Source organism: Mytilus californianus, unplaced genomic scaffold, assembly GCF_021869535.1.
Source record: "Mytilus californianus isolate M0D057914Y unplaced genomic scaffold, xbMytCali1.0.p SCAF_4, whole genome shotgun sequence".
In the NCBI taxonomy this organism is placed as follows: Eukaryota; Metazoa; Mollusca; class Bivalvia; order Mytilida; family Mytilidae; genus Mytilus; species Mytilus californianus.
Window position 1 is genome coordinate 1,157,410 of NW_026262690.1, and position 25,474 is coordinate 1,182,883.

The 25,474-nt window shown below is 34.6% G+C and overlaps 1 protein-coding gene across 1 annotated transcript; it reads right to left on the bottom strand.

The window, feature by feature from the left end:
• Nucleotides 1-854: 854 nt before the first annotated feature.
• LOC127737257 (receptor for retinol uptake stra6-like) lies at nt 855-25,474 on the bottom strand. The gene is made up of 14 exons (XM_052247804.1): nt 25,311-25,474; nt 23,329-23,573; nt 22,692-22,771; nt 14,653-14,714; nt 12,633-12,804; nt 11,422-11,497; nt 10,316-10,394; nt 10,048-10,096; nt 8,916-9,030; nt 8,459-8,560; nt 7,226-7,389; nt 6,408-6,530; nt 5,733-5,935; nt 855-1,245 (listed from the first exon to the last, which is right to left on the bottom strand). The coding sequence occupies exons 2-14, from the start codon at nt 23,523-23,525 to the stop codon at nt 1,207-1,209; spliced, it is 1,461 nt and encodes a 486-aa protein (XP_052103764.1). The 5' UTR covers nt 23,526-23,573; nt 25,311-25,474; the 3' UTR covers nt 855-1,206.

Consider the following 25,474-nt stretch of genomic DNA (forward strand, 5'->3'; position numbering starts at 1 on the left):
AAAAAATAATGGTTCTTTTTGTTAAGTACCAATCTATTTCATTGAAAATCAACCCGGGGTTTGGCAGACATTTATGAAATTTAGACTTAGTGTCACTGGTCAAATGAAATGACTCTCTGGTGACATATTCAGTCTTAGTTGTTCACATTTTTAAGGTCTCATTAAAAGGAACACGTCCTCCATGTCTACTATACAAATTTAAGACAATTGTTTGAATACTTATGTAATGAAAAACAATTACCTTTGCTGAGTACATGTGTAGTAGGGGTGCCAACTCTATATGAGTATCAACGAAGTTTGTCTCATTATTTTTAGGTCCATGTGAGTTCGATGTTGTTTTCACGGAGTTATCAGTCATTTGAGCTTACTTTTTACGGTGTAGCTAAAATAAAAATATCGGTGTGGTATTTAACACCATTTTTCCTACCATATAATGACCATGTATTTGTATTTATTTAAAGTCATCAGATTTTGATGTTAACTTTCGTGGACACTTAAAACTCCATACGTTAAACTATTAATGCATACTAAATAAACTCATCATAGATACCAGGATAAATTAAGGTAGATAAATTTAACCTTGAATATTATTTTTGGGAAAGGGACAATATAAAAAATATGCGTATTTGTTTGTGTTTGACAAATAAGGTCAAAGCTCATTTATCTTAATTAAGGGAAGTTAGTAGCTAAGTTTTGATGATGTCTATTGACAAGAATACGCTTGGTTAGTATCTTTATATACAATAAGCGCACTAGAGATAATTTCTTGAACTAAAATGTGGTAGAAGAATGCCGGGTAGAAGAATGCTTTTCCACTAACGTTCTCATTCTCTTGACCAATCTTTTTCTTTCGATACATTTTAATTCAAATACTTACCATTAGTACCTGAATAATTTATTTACAAATTATAACATTATAAAACTTACATAAATTTTAGTGTAAATTATTTGATACAAAACATACTTGTACAAAACGTTTTGTTGTGAAACAGAAAATTATCTGATCAAACATACTTCCAATCACGGTTCTATTGTCAAACACTAACAGAAAATTATCCTATCAACAGATGCTTGTATGAAAATAAACGGTGACAGATCCTGATATATCAAGGGTTGTTATAAAAGTAATATAATAAATACTAATTTGAATGTGAAAACGTTTAACCAATTAGTATATTCCATTTAGTATAAACAACAAAGTCTTATTCACACTTTTAGTGGTGATTTCTTGATATCTTGAATTCCCTGTAAAGAGAAAAAAATATAAACATTCAGTTCATTACAAGTGTGTTCATTTACTTCTTCCTTGTGTTGTCGTAGATATTTATGTTGTAATTTGATATATTTAAGTTTTCATTGACTTTGTTGTTTTTATCGCTAATTGTCTGTTTTAGTTCTGAACATCTCTATGTGTTTTTTTCAAACTTCAATTGTCGGGTTTTAGTTCTGAACATCTCTATGTTTATTGCATACTTCAATTGTCGGGTTTTAGTTCTGAACATCTCTATGTTTATTGCAAACTTCAATTATCGGGTTTTAGTTCTGAACATCTCTTTGGTTATTGCAAACTTCAATTGTCGGGTTTTAGTTCTGAACATCTCTATGTTTATTGCAAACTTCAATTGTCGGGTTTTAGTTCTGAACATCTCTATGTTAATTTCTAACTTCAATTGTCGGGTTTTAGTTCTGAACATCTCTATGTTTATTTCAAACTTCAATTTACGGGTTTTAGTTCTGAACATCTCTATGTTTATTGCAAACTTCAATTATCTGTTTTAGTTCTGAACATCTCTATGTGTTTTTTCAAACTTCAATTGTCGGGTTTTAGTTCTGAACATCTCTATGTTTATTGCATACTTCAATTGTCGGGTTTTAGTTCTGAACATCTCTATGTTTATTGCAAACTTCAATTATCGGGTTTTAGTTCTGAACATCTCTTTGGTTATTGCAAACTTCAATTGTCGGGTTTTAGTTCTGAACATCTCTATGTTTATTGCAAACTTCAATTGTCGGGTTTTAGTTCTGAACATCTCTATGTTAATTTCTAACTTCAATTGTCGGGTTTTAGTTCTGAACATCTCTATGTTTATTTCAAACTTCAATTTACGGGTTTTAGTTATGAACATCTCTATGTTTATTGCAAACTTCAATTGTCTGTTTTAGTTCGGCACATCTCTATGTATTCAAACTTCAATTGTCGGTCATACGTGAGTTGGAGAACTAATACTAATTGATAAATTACATGTAACGATTACATGTATTAGATAATTCTTAGTGGTAGACAAGAGACATATACCAGTCCGTTATTGTACAATACCTTTGACGCACTATTAATGAAAGAACATAATTCTTATTGGTCAATCTTCAGTTTTCTGTTCTTTTGTTTGCTCAGGACTTTATAAATATTTATTTATTGGGTTCTTGATGGCAGAGTGGTCTAAACTGTTTATATATAGTATCACTGTCAACACTTGGTTGTGAGTTCGAAATCTGCACGTGGCAGGTGCGTTTGACCCCGATCTAACTGACTAGGACTGCGTTTTTCTGCTGAAGGTCGATGGTTCTCTCCGGGCACTCGGACTTCCTTCAAGTATAAAAACTGATCGCCACTCTATAGATAATAGTGCTGAAAGTGGCGTTTACAATAGCCATCAATCAAGCAATATTCTTAGCTAATGATCGTTTTACGGTCGATTTAGTAATGAATTATCTGTAAAAGAATGACGGAAGACAAACTGACAACGTCATTTAAAAAAAAAACAAAAAAAAAAAACCCCACCAAATACGGCCAAAAGACAAACATCAGTCTACAAAACACAACAAAGAAAACCAAACACTAATCAACACAAACCCCACAAAAACCAGGGGGTATCTCAGTGCTCCGGAAGGTCATGATTCAAATGTGACTACCGTCGTGTTACACCTATAAAAGTTACAAATTTTGATGTACAAAAGGAAGCACTACTGGATGAATTTTAGTCTGAAACGATCATTTTGATCTTAACATCATCTGAAAAGTCTGTACAATAAAATATTCAGTCATGTCCAGTTTTTCAGTCAATTTTCAGTCTTATCCACTGCAGTCAATTCAGTACTGTTCAGACAATGCGGCTGCAGTCAAGTCAGTACTGTCCAGTACCTTTTCAGATAATTCAGAATGATATTGATGTGTACAGGTAAAACAACTACTGAACAGTCTGAACATAAAATGAACAGATCTTAATCAACTGCTATGGAATAGTTTATTATAAAATAAATAAGGAGATATGGTATGATTGCCAATGAGACAACTATCCACCAAAGTTCAAATGAAGTGGATGTAGGCAATTAAGGGTACCCGTACGGCCTTCAACAATGTCGGCTATAAAAGGCCCGACATGAAAAATATGAAACAATTCAATTCAGAAAACTAACGGAACAAATTACGAAAAACAAATATGACAGACATGAACCAACTTCAACCACTGAACTACAGGCTCCTGAATTGGGACAGGCACAAGCAGAATGTGGCGGGGTCAAACATGTCTGTGAGCGCTCAACCCTCACCCTAAACTGGGACAGTGGTGTTACAGCACAACATTAGAACAAACTATAAAAATCAGTTGAAATGGGCTTAACTCATAAGATCGATACAAAGCAAAAAACATCAAACAAACACAGACCGGACGTGGCATGGTATTTATACATCCCTCATCTCTAACAACAAAAAATACACAAAGTACTGATATGAGAGGACTGCCAGTTACTGACAGCTAGTTCAAAGCCAATAACAACTAATAAAAAAATCATGTATCTAAGACTAAACTATCAAACAGTACACATCCAACTTCAAGTGGATTTAGTGTAAAGACGTCATTAACAGTCAGAGAAAAACATGACCTTGTGCAATGCCGAAATATAGGTATTAGCAGATTGTAGTACCGTGAAAGTGCATATGTGTATAACAATACTATTTAGTATGGTTTTAATTTACTGATAACAAAATCAATATTCATACCAATAAAAACCATATTCATAGATCTAATTACAGTGCTGAATTGGTACCCTTTTAGAATAAGTTTATTTAAAGGATTGATAGGTATACCCAGATCGTTTCTAAATTTCCGGGCTCGGTAAACAACATCATAGGATGTGCTATTCCGTTTGAAATAAGTTTTACAGCCAAACTTGCAAACCAAATCTTTGTATCTACTGTTCAGTCATTTAAGAGATCGGTTTACTAATAAAGATCTTGTTTTCAATTTTCCCTTCCGTACTCTTCCAATAATTTCTAAAAGCCAAGCTAGCACATTTAGATTTATATATCAATGGGAGGAATTATACCCGAAGCTATTTTAACTGAGAGAGGTTTTGTATACAGTAATTAGATGTCCGTATTTCCAGAATTTATACATGTACACTATTCACGTGAACAAAAAAGCAAAGCCTTTCATATACATCAAACTGCAAACTGATTCGTAATTCTATGTATGCAAGTTATAGAATTCCCGTCCCCTATACACAATCAAACACTATTGCTTGATTAATGTATACATTTGTGTTGCTGTGTATATTTTGAAGTCTCAAATCAAATTTGAATGTACCGTTTAATTATACATTAAATGTTTATAAAACTTTGAATTTTTCGAAATACTAAGGATTTTCTACCACAGAATAAATTACCTTAGCTGTATTTGACAAAACCTTTCAGAATTTTGGGTCCTCACTGCTCTTCAGCTCCGTACTTTATTTGGCCCTTTTTAACTTTTTTGTTTCGAGCGTCACTGATGAGTCTTTTGTAGACCAAACGCGCTTCAGGTGTGCTATTTTTTTTTATCCTGGTGTCTATGATGAGTTTATTTATGTGCAACTTGTGCATTTATAGATTTGTTTTCTCCAATACGAAATAGATCTAAAAGTGTGTACAGTCAATTATAGACGAATAAAAGAAGAACTATTTAACCTAAGTATGTCTTAAACTAGCCAAACCGTCCACTAAAAGCGTAATTTAGTCTTAGATGCATGATTTTTTTTATTAGTTGTTAGTAGCTTTGAACTAGCTGTCAGTAACTGCGAGTACTCTCAGATCTGAACTTAGTGTCTTTTTGTTGTTTGGATGTACAAGTACCCGGCCACGTCCACTTGTATTTGTAGTATTTGTATTTTTATCCATCTGATGAGTTAAGCCTCTTTCAACTGATTTTGATAGTTCGTTCTTATGTTGTACTGTTACACCACTGTCCCAGGTTAGGGGGAGGGTTGGGATCCCGCTAACATGTTTAACCCCGCCACATTCTGTATGTATGTGTCTGTCCCAAGTCAGGAGCCTGTAATTCAGTGGTTGTCGTTTGTTTATGTGTTACATATTTGTTTTTCGTTCATTTTTTGTACATAAATTAGGCCGTTAGTTTTCTCGTTGAATTGTTTTACATTGTCATTTCGGGGCCTTTTATAGCTGACTGTGCGGTATGGGCTTTGCTCATTGTTGAAGGCCGTACGGTGACCTATATTTGTTAATTTCTGTGTCATTTGGTCTCTTGTAACAAAAAATAGCTGTGAATTGCATGAAATGAATGTCAATCAAAATAAGCTGTTGATTGCACGAACTGAATGTCAATGTTTGAACAATGACTTCTGGTAGATATAACTTTCAGTGACACCTACAGACAGAAATATATCAATTCATTTATTAGTTCTATCAATATTGTTTGACATTTATGAAAATTTATTAGATATATTGAATAAAAATATACCACAGATATTTCAGGCTCGTCGTAGATCTTGATTGCTTCCTTCGACTTAACAGTTATCTCTCTCTTAGCTCGGAGAGTTTCTAGATAATCCTTCCTCAATACTCGGAGGTGTGGGTTATAGTGGAGTAAGCATGCTAAGTACCAATTAATCGAAGCAACCCTGTGACGTCTAGATCTCTGCTGTTCCTTCACATGTTTTAGTTCTGCATGTTTGGTAATAAAGAAGATTAATATCTGCTTTGATAAACATAGTGCGTGTATAGAGTTGAAAATAATTGCACAATGAATATCAAACCATGATAAAAAAAAAACATGATGAAAACGAGACAAAATAAGAAGGAAACCAATTTAATCCCCGATATTTGTTAATGTACCTGTGTAAGTCAGGTTATTGTAAAAGAAATCTAGTGTTTTTATTTGTTTTAACATGCAGATTTTTAGGTAACTTTGCTATTGTATTTACAAATTGCCTGGATTCGGACACTGTAGAGATAATTGGCGTTCAATGAAGACGAAGTTTAAATATATTGCTCAATTATTTTAAAAGAACCCTTTAAAAGTAGAAAAAGGTACCAATGGAGAACGTAGAAAGGCGAATCATGAGAATACCCACATTTGTTAAAGGATACATAATGTTATTTCGTGAAAGAAGTAAGATCATATGGTAACAATTACCTCTTTCTTCGTCGTTGTCTTTTTCTGTCTTCAAGTTAACTTGTAGGAGAGACAGGAATGTGAGAATAACTGGGTTGTAATGTGCATTTTCAATATGCATAAATCCAACATAAGCATTAAACCCTAATAAAAACATATTAACTTTTAGTCATTGTTGATCTAATAAGAATACAGTCGATTTCTTTGATTACTTTTATGTTTGTAAATTCCAATTAATCAGGATTTGTCACAGATATTTTATCTGCAAATACAGAAGGTTAGGCAGTCATTAACCAATTGTTCTCATCATGTTAGTTTTATACACGGATACACAATGAATTACAGTTGGTATTTCCTCAATTTTTAACCTTTCGGAATTTTGGGTCCTCAATGCTCTTCAACTTCGTACTTTATTTGGCCTTTTTTTTTTAACTCTTTTGATTTTAGCGTCACTGGTGAGTCTTTTGTAGAAGGCACGCACGTCTGGCGTACAAACTTTTAATCCTGGTATCTATGTTGAGTTTATTTGCGGAATTTCCCCTTACTACTATCGTACGATCAATAGATTTCCTACATGACGATGTCATTCGTTTGTTTTGCATGATGTCTAAGGCATGAAAACGTTTGGGGACGTAACATTATTAATAAATACATTTGGCGTAGTTTACGGTATTTGTATATAAGTAAAAATATAACTAAATATTTTACAATATGGTCCATGTTAGATTTGCAATCCATTATTTCTAAAACAGGTATAAACAACTTAAACATTGTTCTTAATATTTTTGAACTTATATAGACATATTACTATGCATGGCAATTTCTTTTACAAAACAAACCTGGATCAAACAGTTGAAATCTCCTGGGAAGAGTACTGTGGTCTAATCGTCCAAGAAATAATATTCCTATAACTGTAGCTTTTATAATGCGCAACAGACACGATAATAAACCCAAAAATGTATTGTAGAAAAAGACAAAATAAACTGCCAGAAAGAATCCTCGTCTGTAAAACATTTTAAGTCATTTAGTTGGCAATTAGAATAAAAAAGAGTAATCATCATTACAGAGATATACATTTTTATACTTAATTTTTATATTAGAAGAAAATGGTATTAAATAAATTGTATTTTTTTCACATTTCCAGATTTGTGATAAAAAAATGTTTTTTTTTAGCCTTAAAGTTAACCGATACTGTTGGATTATTATTCCACGAGGGTAGCATGATCTGCTAATCTTTCGGAGGACACGAGATCCCCCAGATGTTTGGTTGGGTTCATGCTGCTCAGTCTTTAGTTTTCTTTCTTGTGTGTTGTATACTGTTGTTTATCTTTTGGTCGTTTTTTCGTTTAAAAAAATGTAAAAAAGCAAAAATACCGAACTCTAAGGAAAATTCAAAACGGAATGTTCTTTATCAAATGGCAAAATAAAAAGCTCAAACACTTCAAACGAATGGAAAACAACTGTCATATTCCTGACTTGGTACAGGCATTTCCTCATGTAGAAAATTATGGATTAAAATGGATTAATATTGTCAGTCCGTTTTCGACGTACACGGGTAAGTTTTATTATCCCTTTTGTTTCTTTCGCCTCACTTTTAGCGTTCATCTTATGTAGCCTATGCTTGAGTAATGGATTGATTTAAATAGTTCATATTGTAATGGTGCTAATAAAGTTAAAAGCAGAGACACCTGTTGTGATCGTTCCTGGTAAAGGTTATAGCAGAAACACCTGTTGTGATCGTTCCTGGTAAAGGTTATAGAAGAGACATATGTTGTATCGTTCCTAATAAAGTTGATAGCTGAGACTCCTGTTGTGGTCGTTCCTGATCAAGGTTATAACAGAGACACCTGTTGTGATCGTTCCTGATAAAGTTATAGCAGCAACACATGAAGTGGACACAAAAATTATCTCATTTGTAACTAATACAACCGTAAAAATCAACAAATAAAGGCTATAAAAGTTTGTCCACAATGACCATTACGTAAAGATATAAAGACACATTGATTTGAGTGATTATTCAAAGTAAAAGAAAAGTAGTATCATGTTAGAACTGCGGTAATATAATATAATACCTGTTTTCAATCGCCAAAACATTACCACTTTCTTGCAAGAATAAAAACTTGGCCATTGCAAGTTGCGATACACTTAACAGTATCGCAGTTACTGGAACTGACCTGCAAATTAATTAAAAATCTGTTTATTTCATTTCTAAAAGGAAACAAGGTTTGAAAATATAAATCGATATGGCGCGGTGTAATTACATTACCTAAGTGGTGACGCTGAACTTTTGCCAGTCAATTAAAAATATATCCACCATAGAAATATTGGGTAAACATTCATTATTACTATTAATCATTTGTTATTCACAATTATTCTAAAGGGGCCAAGGTTTTATTATTTTATCATTACAAATATCGTTAATCCTTATTCCTACCAGCTTCTTAGTCAATCCGATTAAAAAAAATCGTTACTTCTACACTTCTATAAATTATGTTTTAGAACTTAACCCCAATAAGAGTATTATTTTACCAAAATTCGCTTATAAGGTCTGTGATTGTGCCACCTAAACCGGCTCTGTATAAGGAAACTAGGATATCTACCACAAAAAACGTCAAGAAAAACAAAGCAACTTGTACAATGTACGCTGAAAGTATACAATTATATAGTTTCTACAAAAGACCGAGAAAAACACTTAATACCATTCATTGGCCTGTTAAATGATATTAAGTGTTGTGTATTGTATTTGTGCGGTTTATATTCTACCATTTATTCTGTATCTATCGCTTACGGTCTTCCTATCTTTTGTACTAAGAACAGTTAGAGAATGCATAGCTTATATGTAATGATGTTGTGTATCGTTTTATTTACTCTACAGTTTTCCATTTAGTACTATTATGTTCCTTGTGGTTGTATGACTCTGGACTAGGCTCGGTATTTGTGCATCCAGATTTCGGATTTTTGCATTGGCGTTCCTGGTGTGGGTTCGACCAGAGGTTCGATTCGGAGGCATGAGATTTTTATAATGCTGTTTTCATTTTGTATACCCTTGAAATCATGTTTGACTGCATTTGTACTTTATCGGGAAGGTAAATATGTCATTATGTTTACTGTATGAACTAATTTTTTATTGTTGGCGTCTTTGTCAGATTTATGTGTACGTCGTTTGTTAGGGGTGCATGATCGTATCAATCGGGAATCGAACTAAATGATAAAGCAAGGTTGTGCAATGTGAACTCTTAGTGACTTTGCAACAAGATAACAATTAAAATTAGCATGGGACAATTGTACATTGCTGAGATACGTGGTGCCTATTTCATTTGTTTGTTTTGATTTATCTTTTTGGCGGGGGAGGGAGAGAATGAAATACGCGTGTAAGGGCGCTCCATCATATTTTACCCTAAAATATAGAAATGTCAAGTGTATAATTCTATTATCATCGGCAATAAAATATTTTTCTTTTCAGGTAATTTTTCGTTGCGTTTTTTTCTTGAAAACATAAGATAAATAAAGAAAAAACATGTCCCATTCCCAATAACAAGTGCACGTCTGATAAGTCTGGTAATTACGTTAAAGCTATGTCACTTCTACAGCTCTACGTTTTTTATTTGATTTTCATTGTTTATCACTATATACGACATACCCAATAAAATATACGACATACCCCATAAAATATAACCTATTTGGTATCCAGTATATCGCATAGTACCAACCTAAATTAAAAAAAACCATAGGATTTAGATTTTATATAATAAATTTCTAGAAAATAAAATGATTTTAATAAATTCAAAGATTTGTTTTCCAAAACCTCTTACATCCTTTGATTTTCAAAATGCTTTTGCAGATGTGATTTGTCTGGAAAGTAGAGAAACAGTTTCAAATTGCATAAAAAAAATAATGTATCTTATATTTGTGTACAAAGCATTGATTACCATAAGACCGGCGTTGCTCATCGATGATCTAGGAGGAATATGATGTGTAGAACCTTTAAACAGGGCAAGCAGATTTTTCCTGAAACATAAATAAAATATGTATGAGATCATTTGATTAGCATGCTTGACTGAGTAAAAATATACACTTTCTCGATCCTGCTATTAATAAATGTGTGTTCCTACTTCAACAAATTACAATAAGGGAAAAGGGTATAAAAGTACACAAGAATTATCAGACTAAAATGTCTCAACTGTTTTAATGATTATTATTGACTGAATTTTATGTTGAATGTCTATGAGATAAATTTTTCATATCAGGTATACATTTCGATCAATAATCAACGGAACTTCTCATCAAATGAAATAGACATATACTTCAAGTAACCGAAAATCTGATGTAGTTAGATTTTTGAGTTTGTGTGTGTGCAGATCATGCTCTATGAAAATGAGGTCACGGTGAAGCCAACCCTATCAGACAGACATATCGTTAGTAAATAACTAAAACACACGGAATATACAAAGGACTACCCTTAGGCAAAGATTAAGATTCATTTGGCACAACTTTTCGGAATTTTCGGTTTTTAATGCTCTTCAACATTGTATTTGTTTTAACTACTGTTTTGATTCGAGCGCCATTAATAAGGCGTATGTAGTCGAAAAGCGCATCTGGCGTATCAAAGTTATCACTTGCTACTTGATTGACACAGTTAAGCCTTGATGACTGTTTCATCAGAAACGCGTAGTTTACATATAATAGCTTTTAGGTTTCACCTGCAACTAGCGATAGCTACACACGCGCGAAGAAAAACCAAACAAAATATGAAATATAATATCAAATATCAGACCACCATAACGTTATTTTTATAATTAGAAAAAGAGAGATGATACAAAATGAGGCATTAAAAAACCACAAATGAGAAATACAGAAAACAATTGCCAGAAATATAAACAGCATTCTCCAAGGTACCACACAGAAAACTATATTTGAGAAATAGAGGACGGGATCATGGTTACGTCAATTGGAAAATATCCGTCGTCATATGTGAAACATACCTTGCTTATTGATGAACACATATCTTAGACCCTCAAATATACATTTACATTACCTATATGAAGAAATCATGTGGAATATGATTAAAGCTGACAACATCACTTCAGCAGCTATAGCAAACACGAAACATACTGAAACAAACTATTTGCATTTAATATAACATTAATAACGTCATTAAGTTTTGATGTAATCAGTCAGATAGATTACGACAGCTTTAAACTGAAAATAAATGAACACAAATTGATCTATAATCACGGCGCATGTCGGGTGATGCATGAATAGCATGAGACGCTTAGGTGTTTGTTTTTATAGTAATTAAGATTATAACACAATGTTGACTGCAATACCCCAACTTTTGACATTTTTTCCTGTCTTTCATTTTTGCTTATGTGCTTTGTTTTTTCTTTGTTGACATGTTTATTTGTTTTTATAGTGATAAAGATTATAACACAATGTTGACTGCTGTACCCCTATTTTTGACATTTTTACCTATTATGTCTGTTTATTTTGCTCACACATTATTGTCAACATAATGGAATTTTATGCGACTGTCATACACGTGAGAGGTTAAGCTCGCTATAAACCCAGGTTTAATCCACCATTTTCTCGTTAGGAAGTGCTGGTACCAAGTCAGTAATTTGACAGTTGTTTTCCATTCGTTTAATGTGTTTGAGCTTTTGATTTCGCCATTTGATAAGGGACTTTTTGTTTTGAATTTTCCTTTGAGTTCGGTATTTTTGTTATTTTACTTTTTACCCATTCGATGCATCCGGTCACGCTCCTGTTGCAATTCCCTCTGATTTGTTTGTAACCTTGATTTGTCTCTTTATTCTCGATTTACGAGATTTGAACAACGGGAAACTGCTGTCGACTTAATTTATAAAATACTGCAGTAAATTGAAACATTTACGAACGACATTTAAGACAATTCCTATCATAATATGGTATCATTCACGTACCTTTACTGAATATCTTTCATTCAATGTTACAGGAGCATATTTTGAATGCAGTTTTTATCATCGGTACAACATATCATATTGACAGTTTCTAGAGCATTCGGAAAGGAATGTCATCAGAATCTGCACTAGGCTTCTGCCAAAAGAGGATGACCTGCTTCATTTGATATACCTTTCATTTAAATGACAACCGTTTATACTTTTGAGATTTTTTTCGAACAATCAATTAACAAATTGGGGGTACACAATAACTTTTTTTTTTAAATTACCTATTAAACATTTCATATCTAAAATGACATAATTTACTTACTCTGAATACCTTCTATTGTATAATAAAGAAACATGACTATTTTCCTGGCTGTCTTCACATCCTCGGAATCAAATGCGTCTTCTGCAGTGCCAATCACATCTACAACCGAGGATATAGTTTCAATCCAGCCTGCTATGGTTGGTAAGAAGAATATAATCAACTCTACCGATATCTAAAATATGCGAAAACAGTGTTTAAATGAAGTAAACCGTCAAGAAAACAGGATAAATGAGTTGATTTTTTTACATTGATTCACTTAACTGGGTAAAATTAGAAATCTATCCAGCAATACTCAGTGTGTATATGTGAGTATGTGTGTTCTACATTTCTACTATTTTTCAAATATTATATTCTGTGGTTATGTATCAACTACAACAATAAAATTGAGAATGGAAATGGGGAATGTGTCAAAGAGACAACAACCTGACCAAAGAGCAGAAAACAGCCACCAATGGGTCTTCAACACAGCGAGAAAATCCCGCACCCTTGTTTCTTTTATTTGTTACTTTTCTAAATTATTAGATTTACCATTACCGTAAGAAAAAAGACAGGCAGATTATCAGAAATCATACAACACCATGGGCAATTCCCGACAAACGAAGAAAGTATAAACACAGCCAAGAAAATGTAACTCTGAGCACACAAAAACAAATTAAAAAGCCGGGGGAGATCTCATGTGCTTCAGAAGGGTTTACGATCCTGCTCTACTATATATATATATGTGGCACTTGTCGTGTTGCTCATTGTACAAATTCGGTGATAAATCTTATTCGGAGATGTCACAATCGAAAAAAAGAGGACATGATTATAGCTAACAGTCGTCACAACATTACTGTACCGATCACATCAATAACTATAGATTAAGTCGAGTATGCGATTTACTAAGTATCTTTTATTCGTAAAATAATTTAATTGAATTTATATACAATTGTCGCTTACAATCGTTTCTCGGATATTATATCTCTAAACAACATAACGATGTGCATCCGATGTCTAATTTTAAACATGCAATGGATCTGAATTCTAGATAACCATATGTATGTCAGAGACGTAACGTCATAAAACATAAAAAAAAAAAACGGGGAAGAATACGATTTGCGTGAGCGCAACGTTACATTGGCGCAAATACACGAAAACAGTACCTACAAGTATTATATTATATATAAATGAAATAAATAAATGAATTCAGCAATAATAAATCAATAAGCCCAATAAATTGGAAACAACATTAATTTCAAATCTAACAATTGCTAAGAAAAATAAAGACCGAAGTACACGAATCCCACCAAACCAGGAATTTATCTGAAGAACTCTCGAAGGGTAGGCAGATCCCTTCTTCACAAGTGGCACCATTCGTTATGCTCATGACATGTACAAATTAGAGATTAAGTCTTGGAACAGGCACATACAGAATGTGGCGGGGTTAAACTACTTTGAAGGTGCCAACCCTGCCCTAACCTGGGACAATGGTGTAACAGTACAACATAAGAACAAACTATAAAAATCAGTTGAAAAGGGCTTAAGTCATCAGATCGATACAAAGGATCATAGTCAACGATTTCTGAAAATTATTTATCTTCCTTTTTATCTAATACTTTTGCAGAATGTTTAAATTGTGTAATAAACTTTCAAAAGTTCATCTAGGACAATAAAGAGTCAATTTTGTTTATGAAGTATAAGATATGAAATATATCAAATGACAATTCGTAGATAGATAAAATAATTATCTTTCAAATATATCTCTTTATAACGGATGGCAGTGACACAATGGGAAGGGATTTCATGACAGATCGTCGTCATCACTCCAATTGCCACCTTCTTCTTCATAATTAAAAATCTTTACTGTTGATTACATAATTCAACAAACAGATGTGTTGAAGATAGGCATTTAATCTAATACGAAGAACAGAGAATCAGAGACTTTTTAAGGCTTAAAATTAGGTAATAATGATAATGACATCAAACATTTATCGTATTCTAATGAATCATTTCAGTTTTACCTTGGCCAATGAAGTCTCACCTTGTAAACCAGGACAAAGCACACAAAGTATACTGATAGAATTCTAGCCGAGTATCTGAAATCTGAAAAAAAGTTATTATAACAAACATTTTATAACTTCATAATACCTAATCGAATGATAATGAATAAAATTGAAAATCAATTGAACAGAGAACCATTGAAGATCTTTCCATCTCAAATGTTCATAACTAAGGTTTAAATCAACTTTTATACAGATATGCAAACAAAATTGTATAACAAAAGTAGCCTTTTATTTAAAAAATAAACTATGCCAGAAGATAACTTATCTTGCACAGATTCCAAAAGTACAAAGTTTGTAGTCCTTTCCTCGAAATAAGGAATATGATGAGCTACTTCCCTTTTCTGTGTCGAGCTTACTTTTCTCTCATTCCAAATATGCATGGTTTCTCTGTATTTTCCTTTGAAATAAGGGAGATCATTTACTCTGATCGTTTACAAAATGTCACAGCCGGTTCATATGATAGCTTACTTTACACTTATTCAAAAATAAATGCTCTTCGAAATAAGGGAGATAATTTGCTACCTCCTTCAAAATGTCACGTTCCGTGTCATACGATAACGTACATTATACCGGGTTTGTACTTACATGAGAAACATGAAGGGTGCTTCTAGAAAAAGTCTATCCGTGGTAAGACATACATACATGAGTAGTATTGTTGTCTGTTAGAATGAACATACAGTGCATTATTGTTCCACGCAAAGGACAAATCGATACAAAGCAAAAAGCTCTCTTGTCACGCACACTAAAGACATTAATAAACAAAGCAATAATTTCTCATACCATGCATAGTAACCACATGGAGATTCAAATCTTTGATTTTTTGCGTGACGCTTAGAGAGGACACATGGATTCTTGGTTCGTGCATACTAGTATTAAGAACAAACAAACGTTGTTTGTGTCACGCATAGTAAGGACATATTAGAGACCAAGCAAACATTGTTTGTGTTACGTATAGTAAGGACATAGAGACCAACAAACATTGTTTGTGTTACGTATAGTAAGGAGATAGAGACCAAGCAAACATTCCTCGTGTCTCACATAGTAAGGACATAGAGACCAAGCAAACATTGTTTGTGTTACGTATAGTAAGGACATAGAGACCAAGCAAACATTGTTTGTGTTACGTACACTAAGGACATAGAGACCAACATCGTGTCACACATAGTAAGGACATATAGACCAATCAAACATGTTTTGTGTCTCGCATAGTAAGGACATAGAGACCAATCAAACATTCCTCGTGTCACACATAGTAAAGACATAGGGACCGATCAAACATTCATCGTGTCACACACAGTAAGGACATGGAGACCAATCAAACATTCCTCGTGTCACACACAGTAAGGACATAGAGACCAATCAAACATTCCTCGTGTCACGTATAGTAAGGACATAGAGACCAAGCAAACATGTTTTGTGTCACACATAGAAAGGACATAGAGACCAATCAAACATTCCTCGTGTCACACACAGTATGGACATATAGACCAATCAAACATGTTTTGTGTCACGCACAGTAAGGACATATAGACCAGTCAAACATGTTTTGTGTCACGCATAGTAAGGACATCGTGTCTCGCATAGTAAGGACATAGAGACCAATCAAACATCCCTCGTGTCACACATAGTAAAGACATAAGAGACCAACCAAACATTCCTCGTGTCTCGCATAGTAAGGACATAAGAGACCAAGCAAACATTCCTCGTGTCTCGCATAGTGAGGACATATAGACCAATCGAACATTCCTCGTGTCACACATAGTAAGGACATATAGACCAATCAAACATTCCTCGTGTCACACATAGTAAGGACATAGAGACCAATCAAACATTCCTCGTGTCACACATAGTAAGGACATAGAGACCAATCAAACATTCCTCGTGTCACACATGGTAAGGACATAGAGATCAATCAAACATTCCTCGTGTCACACATAGTAAGGACATAGAGACCAATCAAACATTCCTCGTGTCACACATAGTAAGGACATATAGACCAATCAAACATTCCTCGTGTCACACATAGTAAGGACATGGAGACCAAGCCAACATTCCTCGTGTCACACATAGTAAGGACATATAGACCAATCAAACATTCCTCGTTTCTCGCATAGTAAGGACATAGAGACCAATCAAACATTCCTCGTGTCAAACATGGTAAGGACATATAGACCAATCAAACATTCCTCGTGTCACACAAAGTAAGGACATAGAGACCAATCAAACATTCCTCGTGTCACACATAGTAAGGACATAGAGACCAATCAAACATTCCTCGTGTCAAACATGGTAAGGACATAGAGACCAATCAAACATTCCTCGTGTCACACATGGTAAGGACATAGAGACCAATCAAACATTCCTCGTGTCACACATAGTAAGGACATAGAGACCAATCAAACATTCCTCGTGTTACACATAGTAAGGACATAGAGACCAATCAAACATTCCTCGTGTCACACATAGTAAGGACATAGAGATCAATCAAACATTCCTCGTGTCACACATAGTAAGGACATAGAGACCAATCAAACATTCCTCGTGTCACACATAGTAAGGACATAGAGACCAATCAAACATTCCTCGTGTCACACATGGTAAGGACATAGAGATCAATCAAACATTCCTCGTGTCACACATAGTAAGGACATAGAGATCAATCAAACATTCCTCGTGTCACACATAGTAAGGACATAGAGACCAATCAAACATTCCTCGTGTTACACATAGTAAGAACATAGAGACTAAACAAACATTTCTCGTGTCACACATAGTAAGGACATAGAGACCAATCAAACATTCCTCGTGTCACGCACAGTAAGGACATAGAGACCAATCAAACATTCCTCGTGTCACGCACAGTAAGGACATAGAGACCAATCAAACATTCCTCGTGTCTCGCATAGTAAGGACATAGAGACCAAGCAAACATTCCTCGTGTCTCGCACAGTAAGGGCATAGAGACCAATCAAACATTCCTCGTGTCACGCACAGTAAGGACATAGAGACCAATCAAACATTCCTCGTGTCACACATAGTAAGGACATATAGACCAATCAAACATTCCTCGTGTCACACACAGTAAGGACATAGAGACCAATCAAACATTCCTCGTGTCACACAAAGTAAAGACATAGAGACCAATCAAACATTCCTCGTGTCACGCACAGTAAGGACATATAGACCAGTCAAACATGTTTTGTGTCACGCATAGTAAGGACATCGTGTCTCGCATAGTAAGGACATAGAGACCAATCAAACATCCCTCGTGTCACACATAGTAAAGACATAAGAGACCAACCAAACATTCCTCGTGTCTCGCATAGTAAGGACATAAGAGACCAAGCAAACATTCCTCGTGTCTCGCATAGTGAGGACATATAGACCAATCGAACATTCCTCGTGTCACACATAGTAAGGACATATAGACCAATCAAACATTCCTCGTGTCACACATAGTAAGGACATAGAGACCAATCAAACATTCCTCGTGTCACACATAGTAAGGACATAGAGACCAATCAAACATTCCTCGTGTCACACATGGTAAGGACATAGAGATCAATCAAACATTCCTCGTGTCACACATAGTAAGGACATAGAGACCAATCAAACATTCCTCGTGTCACACATAGTAAGGACATATAGACCAATCAAACATTCCTCGTGTCACACATAGTAAGGACATGGAGACCAAGCCAACATTCCTCGTGTCACACATAGTAAGGACATATAGACCAATCAAACATTCCTCGTTTCTCGCATAGTAAGGACATAGAGACCAATCAAACATTCCTCGTGTCAAACATGGTAAGGACATATAGACCAATCAAACATTCCTCGTGTCACACAAAGTAAGGACATAGAGACCAATCAAACATTCCTCGTGTCACACATAGTAAGGACATAGAGACCAATCAAACATTCCTCGTGTCAAACATGGTAAGGACATAGAGACCAATCAAACATTCCTCGTGTCACACATGGTAAGGACATAGAGACCAATCAAACATTCCTCGTGTCACACATAGTAAGGACATAGAGACCAATCAAACATTCCTCGTGTTACACATAGTAAGGACATAGAGACCAATCAAACATTCCTCGTGTCACACATAGTAAGGACATAGAGATCAATCAAACATTCCTCGTGTCACACATAGTAAGGACATAGAGACCAATCAAACATTCCTCGTGTTACACATAGTAAGAACATAGAGACTAAACAAACATTTCTCGTGTCACACATAGTAAGGACATAGAGACCAATCAAACATTCCTCGTGTCACGCACAGTAAGGACATAGAGACCAATCAAACATTCCTCGTGTCACGCACAGTAAGGACATAGAGACCAATCAAACATTCCTCGTGTCTCGCATAGTAAGGACATAGAGACCAAGCAAACATTCCTCGTGTCTCGCACAGTAAGGGCATAGAGACCAATCAAACATTCCTCGTGTCACGCACAGTAAGGACATAGAGACCAATCAAACATTCCTCGTGTCACACATAGTAAGGACATATAGACCAATCAAACATTCCTCGTGTCACACACAGTAAGGACATAGAGACCAATCAAACATTCCTCGTGTCACACAAAGTAAAGACATAGAGACCAATCAAACATTCCTCGTGTCACACATAGTAAGGACATATAGACCAATCAAACATTCCTCGTGTCACACATAGTACGTGTCACACATAGTAAGGACATAGATACCAATCAAACATTCCTCGTGTCACACATAGTACGTGTCACACATGGTAAGGACATAGAGACCAATCAAACATTCCTCGTGTCACGCATAGTAAGGACATATAGACCAATCAAACATTCCTCGTGTCACACATAGTAAGAACATAGAGACCAATCAAACATTGTTTGTCTCCCGCATAGTAAAGACATAGAGACCAATCAAACATCCCTCGTGTCACACATAGTAAAGACATAGAGACCAAGCAAACATTCCTCGTGTCACACATAGTACGTGTCACACATAGTAAGGACATAGAGACCAATCAAACATTCCTCGTGTCACACACAGTAAGGACATAGAGACCAATCAAACATTCCTCGTGTCACACATAGTAAAGACATATAGACCAATCAAACATTCCTCGTGTCACGCACAGTAAGGACATAGAGACCAATCAAACATTCCTCGTGTCACACATAGTAAGGACATATAGACCAATCAAACATTCCTCGTGTCACACATAGTAAAGACATATAGACCAATCAAACATTCCTCGTGTCACACACAGTAAGGACATAGAGACCAATCAAACATCCCTCGTGTCACACATAGTAAGGACATAGAGACCAATCAAACATTCCTCGTGTCACGCACAGTAAGGACAAAGAGACCAGTCAAACATTCCTCGTGTCACGCATAGTAAAGACATAGAGACCAATCAAACATTCCTCGTGTCACACATGGTAAGGACATAGAGACTAATCAAACATTCCTCGTGTCACGCATAGTAAGAACACGTAGATACCCACCAACAGTTTCGCATTTCGGACATAGAAAGGATAACAACAACCATGAACAAATTAAAAAAACATATTGACTTATTTTGTACTGTTAACATTTAATAAAACAATGATATATAACACATAGAATGAATTTCATAACAGTATGGACATGGACACACAATATTTAAATGATATCGTGTCGGTCACTGGCTGTCTGTCGACAACAAAGACTTCACGCAATTACAGTATGTCAGGGGATATACATAATTACTTTTTTACACATGTCCATTCATAAAAAATTTCTTGTGCATGAATTTATATATATATTTATATAGTCACGTTCATTTTGAAAGAATGAGTATATTCAGAGGTGATATCACCAAGTAATCGAGAGAAAAAAAGAAGAAAAATCTTTTCTGGCAATAAGTGAAACATTAAATAGTGTGTCAGTTATAGACAAGTAGTCCATCATGCATTGCAAATCATTCAGTGGATTGGTCAATCGCCAAAAAAAAAAAAAAAATGATTTATTTGTAAACAAACACTAATACATGCATTGACGGGGGCATACGTATGCTAAATAATACATGTCCGTATTAGGAAATGTGCCCGACCTATTAAATGCAGCTGTTCTGTTGATTTGAAAAACGAATGGACGGATCACAGCGATTTAATTTAGAATTGTACTTAATTTTCTTAATTCATGTTTAGTATCTATCCATGAATTAAATAAGTTCACAATACCTTTTATACTAGACAGTTTAAATGTTATTATTGCTTCGCATCACGGTGCGGAGCTATTAGTTTCAGTCGACATACACGCCATCTTGAAATAATTACTTATCACATATAGATTCCGATTGGTTGCTTTATGATGCGACTGAGATACAGCAACAGCTATTGGCTTAAATGAGATAAAGAATTAATTACAGATTTTTCTCGTCTCAGGACAAGACATCAAATGCCGGAAAATTAACTATGTGTATTTCAGTTCCGATCAACTGTTATTAATTCATGTTCGTTTTATTATGCATAATGCACACTGAAATTCAATATTGAAATGTCAATTATTAATACGTGTTTATTTGCTTTGTTAATCTTCAATATACACGATTTGTTTTGCTAAACAATGTTCCTATACAATGTTTACAAAAATGCATTATCTGTATTTTATAACTTCTGCCAACCTAGGCATACCTCCAGAGAGGCACAACTCCAGAGTCAAGTGAACAAAATTTTAAAAGCATGGGTGTATAACGCACACTCTTAAAGGAAATCCCTTTTATATCAATCAATATATAAAAATACCACATTTCCAATACTAAATCAACAACCACATGCACACATATTACCTTAAATTAGGATAGAGCGAAGCAGTCCACAGCTTTTTAGAAAGCTCAAACTTGTTACACTGTTACTGTTATGTTGACATAATAACCTGTACATTATCTCGTGTTACAGTTGACCAGTTTAGTCTTATGCACATAATTTATTATTCCAAAACAGATGTATTGTGAACATATCATTAAATTCATGGATATATATTGAAACACAGAAACCGAAAAAGAAGTGAGTACAATTCAAATTGTAAGGGGGCGACCATTCCTGATTCAGTTAAAATAAGGGAGGGCGTGGCTTTGCAAGAGGCTTTTGAAATCAGCACGAATAAAATTGCAAATAAACGTTTATACAGAATTTTCTCATCAAATATGCGTCCTCAAATAACAAAAAAAATAGTTTTAATAAGACAAAATTCATTGAAATTACTTGCTTGAATATAGATCCCGTAACTTTTGTTTTAAGTGTTCAGGTAATAACAAAATCTAAAATAAATATCAATGTTTCCACAAAAGCTACTCTGACTCCAATCAACGTAAATTTCATATGCTTCTTGATATTTTCACGAGTTATTTTGTGTTAGAATGATATTTAAATGATATTTAAATGTTCACGAAAATCTGATCGTCGGAGTCTTCGATGGGAATTCAAATATGTTCCGTGCCAAAAAATATGCAGCCCAGAGGACGAAAATGATTTTGAAGAAGGTCCGGGGGGTCTTATTACCAACAAAAATAATCTTATTATGAAAGTTGATCGTAGGTTACTGTACATCAACTAGTACCAATAAATGTTTTCTTATTTTTTAAGGAGCTGCAGAACGTTTGTGCAAGAAAAAAACAACTTTTTTTCTCTCGGTTACTTGGTGATATCGACTCTGAATATATTCATTCTGTCAAAAGAAACTTTTTGTTGTGAAAATATAAATATATTCAAAACAAATTCCTATAAACTTTCATGCAAATACTTTTATTTTATGAATGGACATGTGTAAAGATTGTAATTGTGTATATCCCCATTGAAAGGCCGCTGGCGTACTGTAATTCCGTGCAGTCTTTGTTGTCGACAGCCAGTGATACATACGATAACATTTAATTACCATGTGTCCATGTCCACGCTGTTATGAAATTCATTCTATTTTCATGTTGAAAGTTACACTATAAACACATCCTTATGTATAGTTTATAAGTTTACATACTAGGGTTATTTCTGTACAACCACGGCTTCAAACAAGAACTACAACAGCTCAGCATGTTGTCTTTACAACCCTCACCATCACTAAAGACCAGTCATAAAAAACAGCAATTAGTGTTATATTGAGAGAATGAGAAAACATCTATCGTTATAAATATATCTTAAGAAGGTAAGAAATATTTGTCTATAAGTATGAGTTATATGTAAAAAAACAAACCTTTTATTATTCGTCATCTGGTAATAGGTAAATATATATAATTGAAATACTGTTTTCTAACTCTACCCAATATGCCTCTGTTTTCAAGTAACATTTGAAATATCTTTTTCGTGGTAAGCTCATATTTAAGAATCTACCAACTAATATGTTTGGAACATGTTCTCCTCCTAAATATGACCAAATATTTATCACACGGCGTAAAACACCACAATGACAAAATGAATGAATCAATCAATAATGTTTTCTATTTATTTAAAAGAGTTTTCCCAGCATAAACTGCTCTAAATAACATAAGTAATATTTATTTTTTTTCATAATTCCTTCCACAGTAGATCAAATAAAGTTTACAAATAAATGTATGAGCTATTGGAAAGGACTTCCAGAAAAATGATTTGAATAGTCTAAACTTAATGCAAAAATTTACCCGTGATCTTCAATGATTGTCTTTGGAGGTTGGAAAGTTTTACGGACGTGTTTTCCCGCTAAAGAACCCCTTATTATTTCCATGCTATCCGTATGTGGTCCAACTGTGTTCGGTTTTGGGTTTATGAATGGTATGTGTGGTATAATATTCAGTGACAACAGAAATCTTGCTGGCAGCATAACTGCTAGATAAAACATAGATGCCAGTTTTGGCCAGTCCCGTAATACCAATAGGAACTGATTCGTCTGGAAGAGAATTAAACAAAATAAAATAAAATACAAGTTTATGAAAGCAACAATAAAACACAATATGTTACATTATTATAACCATTTATACCAGCTTTTCGCCACTCATCATATATTAGAATACAAATGCCATCCTCATTCATGTCGGTATTGGTTTCACGAATATCCCTTTTAAACTATATGGAAAATTATGTTTGTATTGTTTCCTCTAAAAATACGAAACTAGATTTGACCAACAATTGGTAAATGTATAACAGGAGGTCCGCTTCAAATGGTTTTCAACTCGGATGGATCGAATAGAAATATTGGGTTCAAAAGGCAATAATGATTGGCTGATTTTCGAGAGTATCTACATCTGAAACATAAAAGGCGAAAAGTTTTGAAATTCTAGTGGATTGATGATTTCAGACCCTCTACAAACGATCCGTATTTAATATTGATCGGGTGACAAACATGGTGGTATTGATCGCATGTAGCTTCCTTTATAACATAATGGAAATTCACAAAATCTAGTGTTCTGCTCTTTATACACTCGGCAAAATTTGTTTAAAATATCATCTACAAAAGATCTCTTGTTGGTATGGATCGAAATCAAACATGGTCGCACGAGAATCTGTTTGAATCTGATACGCTCATTTAAAAAGAACTCGTCGCAAAATGTTTTGATAAAGGAACTGTTCGGGACACAAAATCATAGCTACATGTTCAGAAGTTATCTTGAAGTTCGTTTAAAAAAAATCTAAAGGGGGAAAGGGGGAAGGGGAGGGGTCGGTGAGCTGTTCAGACTTTAGTTAACGTGTTATAAAAACTTCCCACTTCAAGTTGACCTCACCCAAAGGGTGACTGGGGAATAGAATGGACACTACAGGTCTTCTTCCGACTGGCAGTAAAACCCTTGCAAAGTGGGGCGTCCGTTAGGCTGTAAGGGATGTAAAAGTACACAGCCACGTCCGGTCAGAATGACGTTAATTCGATGCCTCGTGAGGAGAGTGCCACGCTCTCTGCACGTTAAGAACCCTTGTAACAACTATTTGAGGGATCCGCAGGTGGCCTGTCACAAGGCAAAATTTCAGTCCCTATACAATATACCCTCCCTTTTCAGTGGCAATCTAATTTCCCCGACCTTTATCCCGGACGTCCTCTATTACAGGACCTACCTATTGTATTTATTGTTAATTTGTTCTCGTCCTGAACATTCATGAAATATTTACCACTGGATGGTTAGCAAACAACAAAACTACGATTTTAGTATATCTGCTATAAAGTACCCCACTTTAAGTTGATCTTACTATACGAAAGTTACAACATGTATCGGTTTATTTTACGACTTTTATTAATCTGTTAAAAAGCTTCTCCGCGTATTTATACATCTATTGCAATCTAAAATTTTGGCTCACACTGAACAATCCTAATAAAAGATAATAAAAAAAATCGTTTTGAACGCGTCAGTGTTGTTAGTTTATGGTTTTTGCTGCTGTTTCCTTTTCTTGTTTTGATTGTTTGCTTTTGTTCCTTTCAGGTTTTCTGGTTCCAAGTTATCAAGTCGCTTATGAATTCTCGTTTCACCAACCAATACACTGCACGTTTTATATCTAATGATTGTTGACATTTCAAAAGTTGAAGAAATTAATTAAACACATATTTTTGTTCAAATAATTACCTAAACTTGATTAGACATCACTAGTAATTCTTGACTTCATATTTCAAACTTTATTGACATTTCATAAGTGTACTTACCGATGAAAGTAGATCCGAACAGCCAAACGTGATAAAGAATGCTTCGAACAAGAATACCCAAACGTGGAGAGTGCCCAAAATATATCCAATAGGTGTCCTCACAGTCAGGGCTCCAAAGACAGGGAAAAATATCAAGCCATAACATATTACTGACACAAGTATCA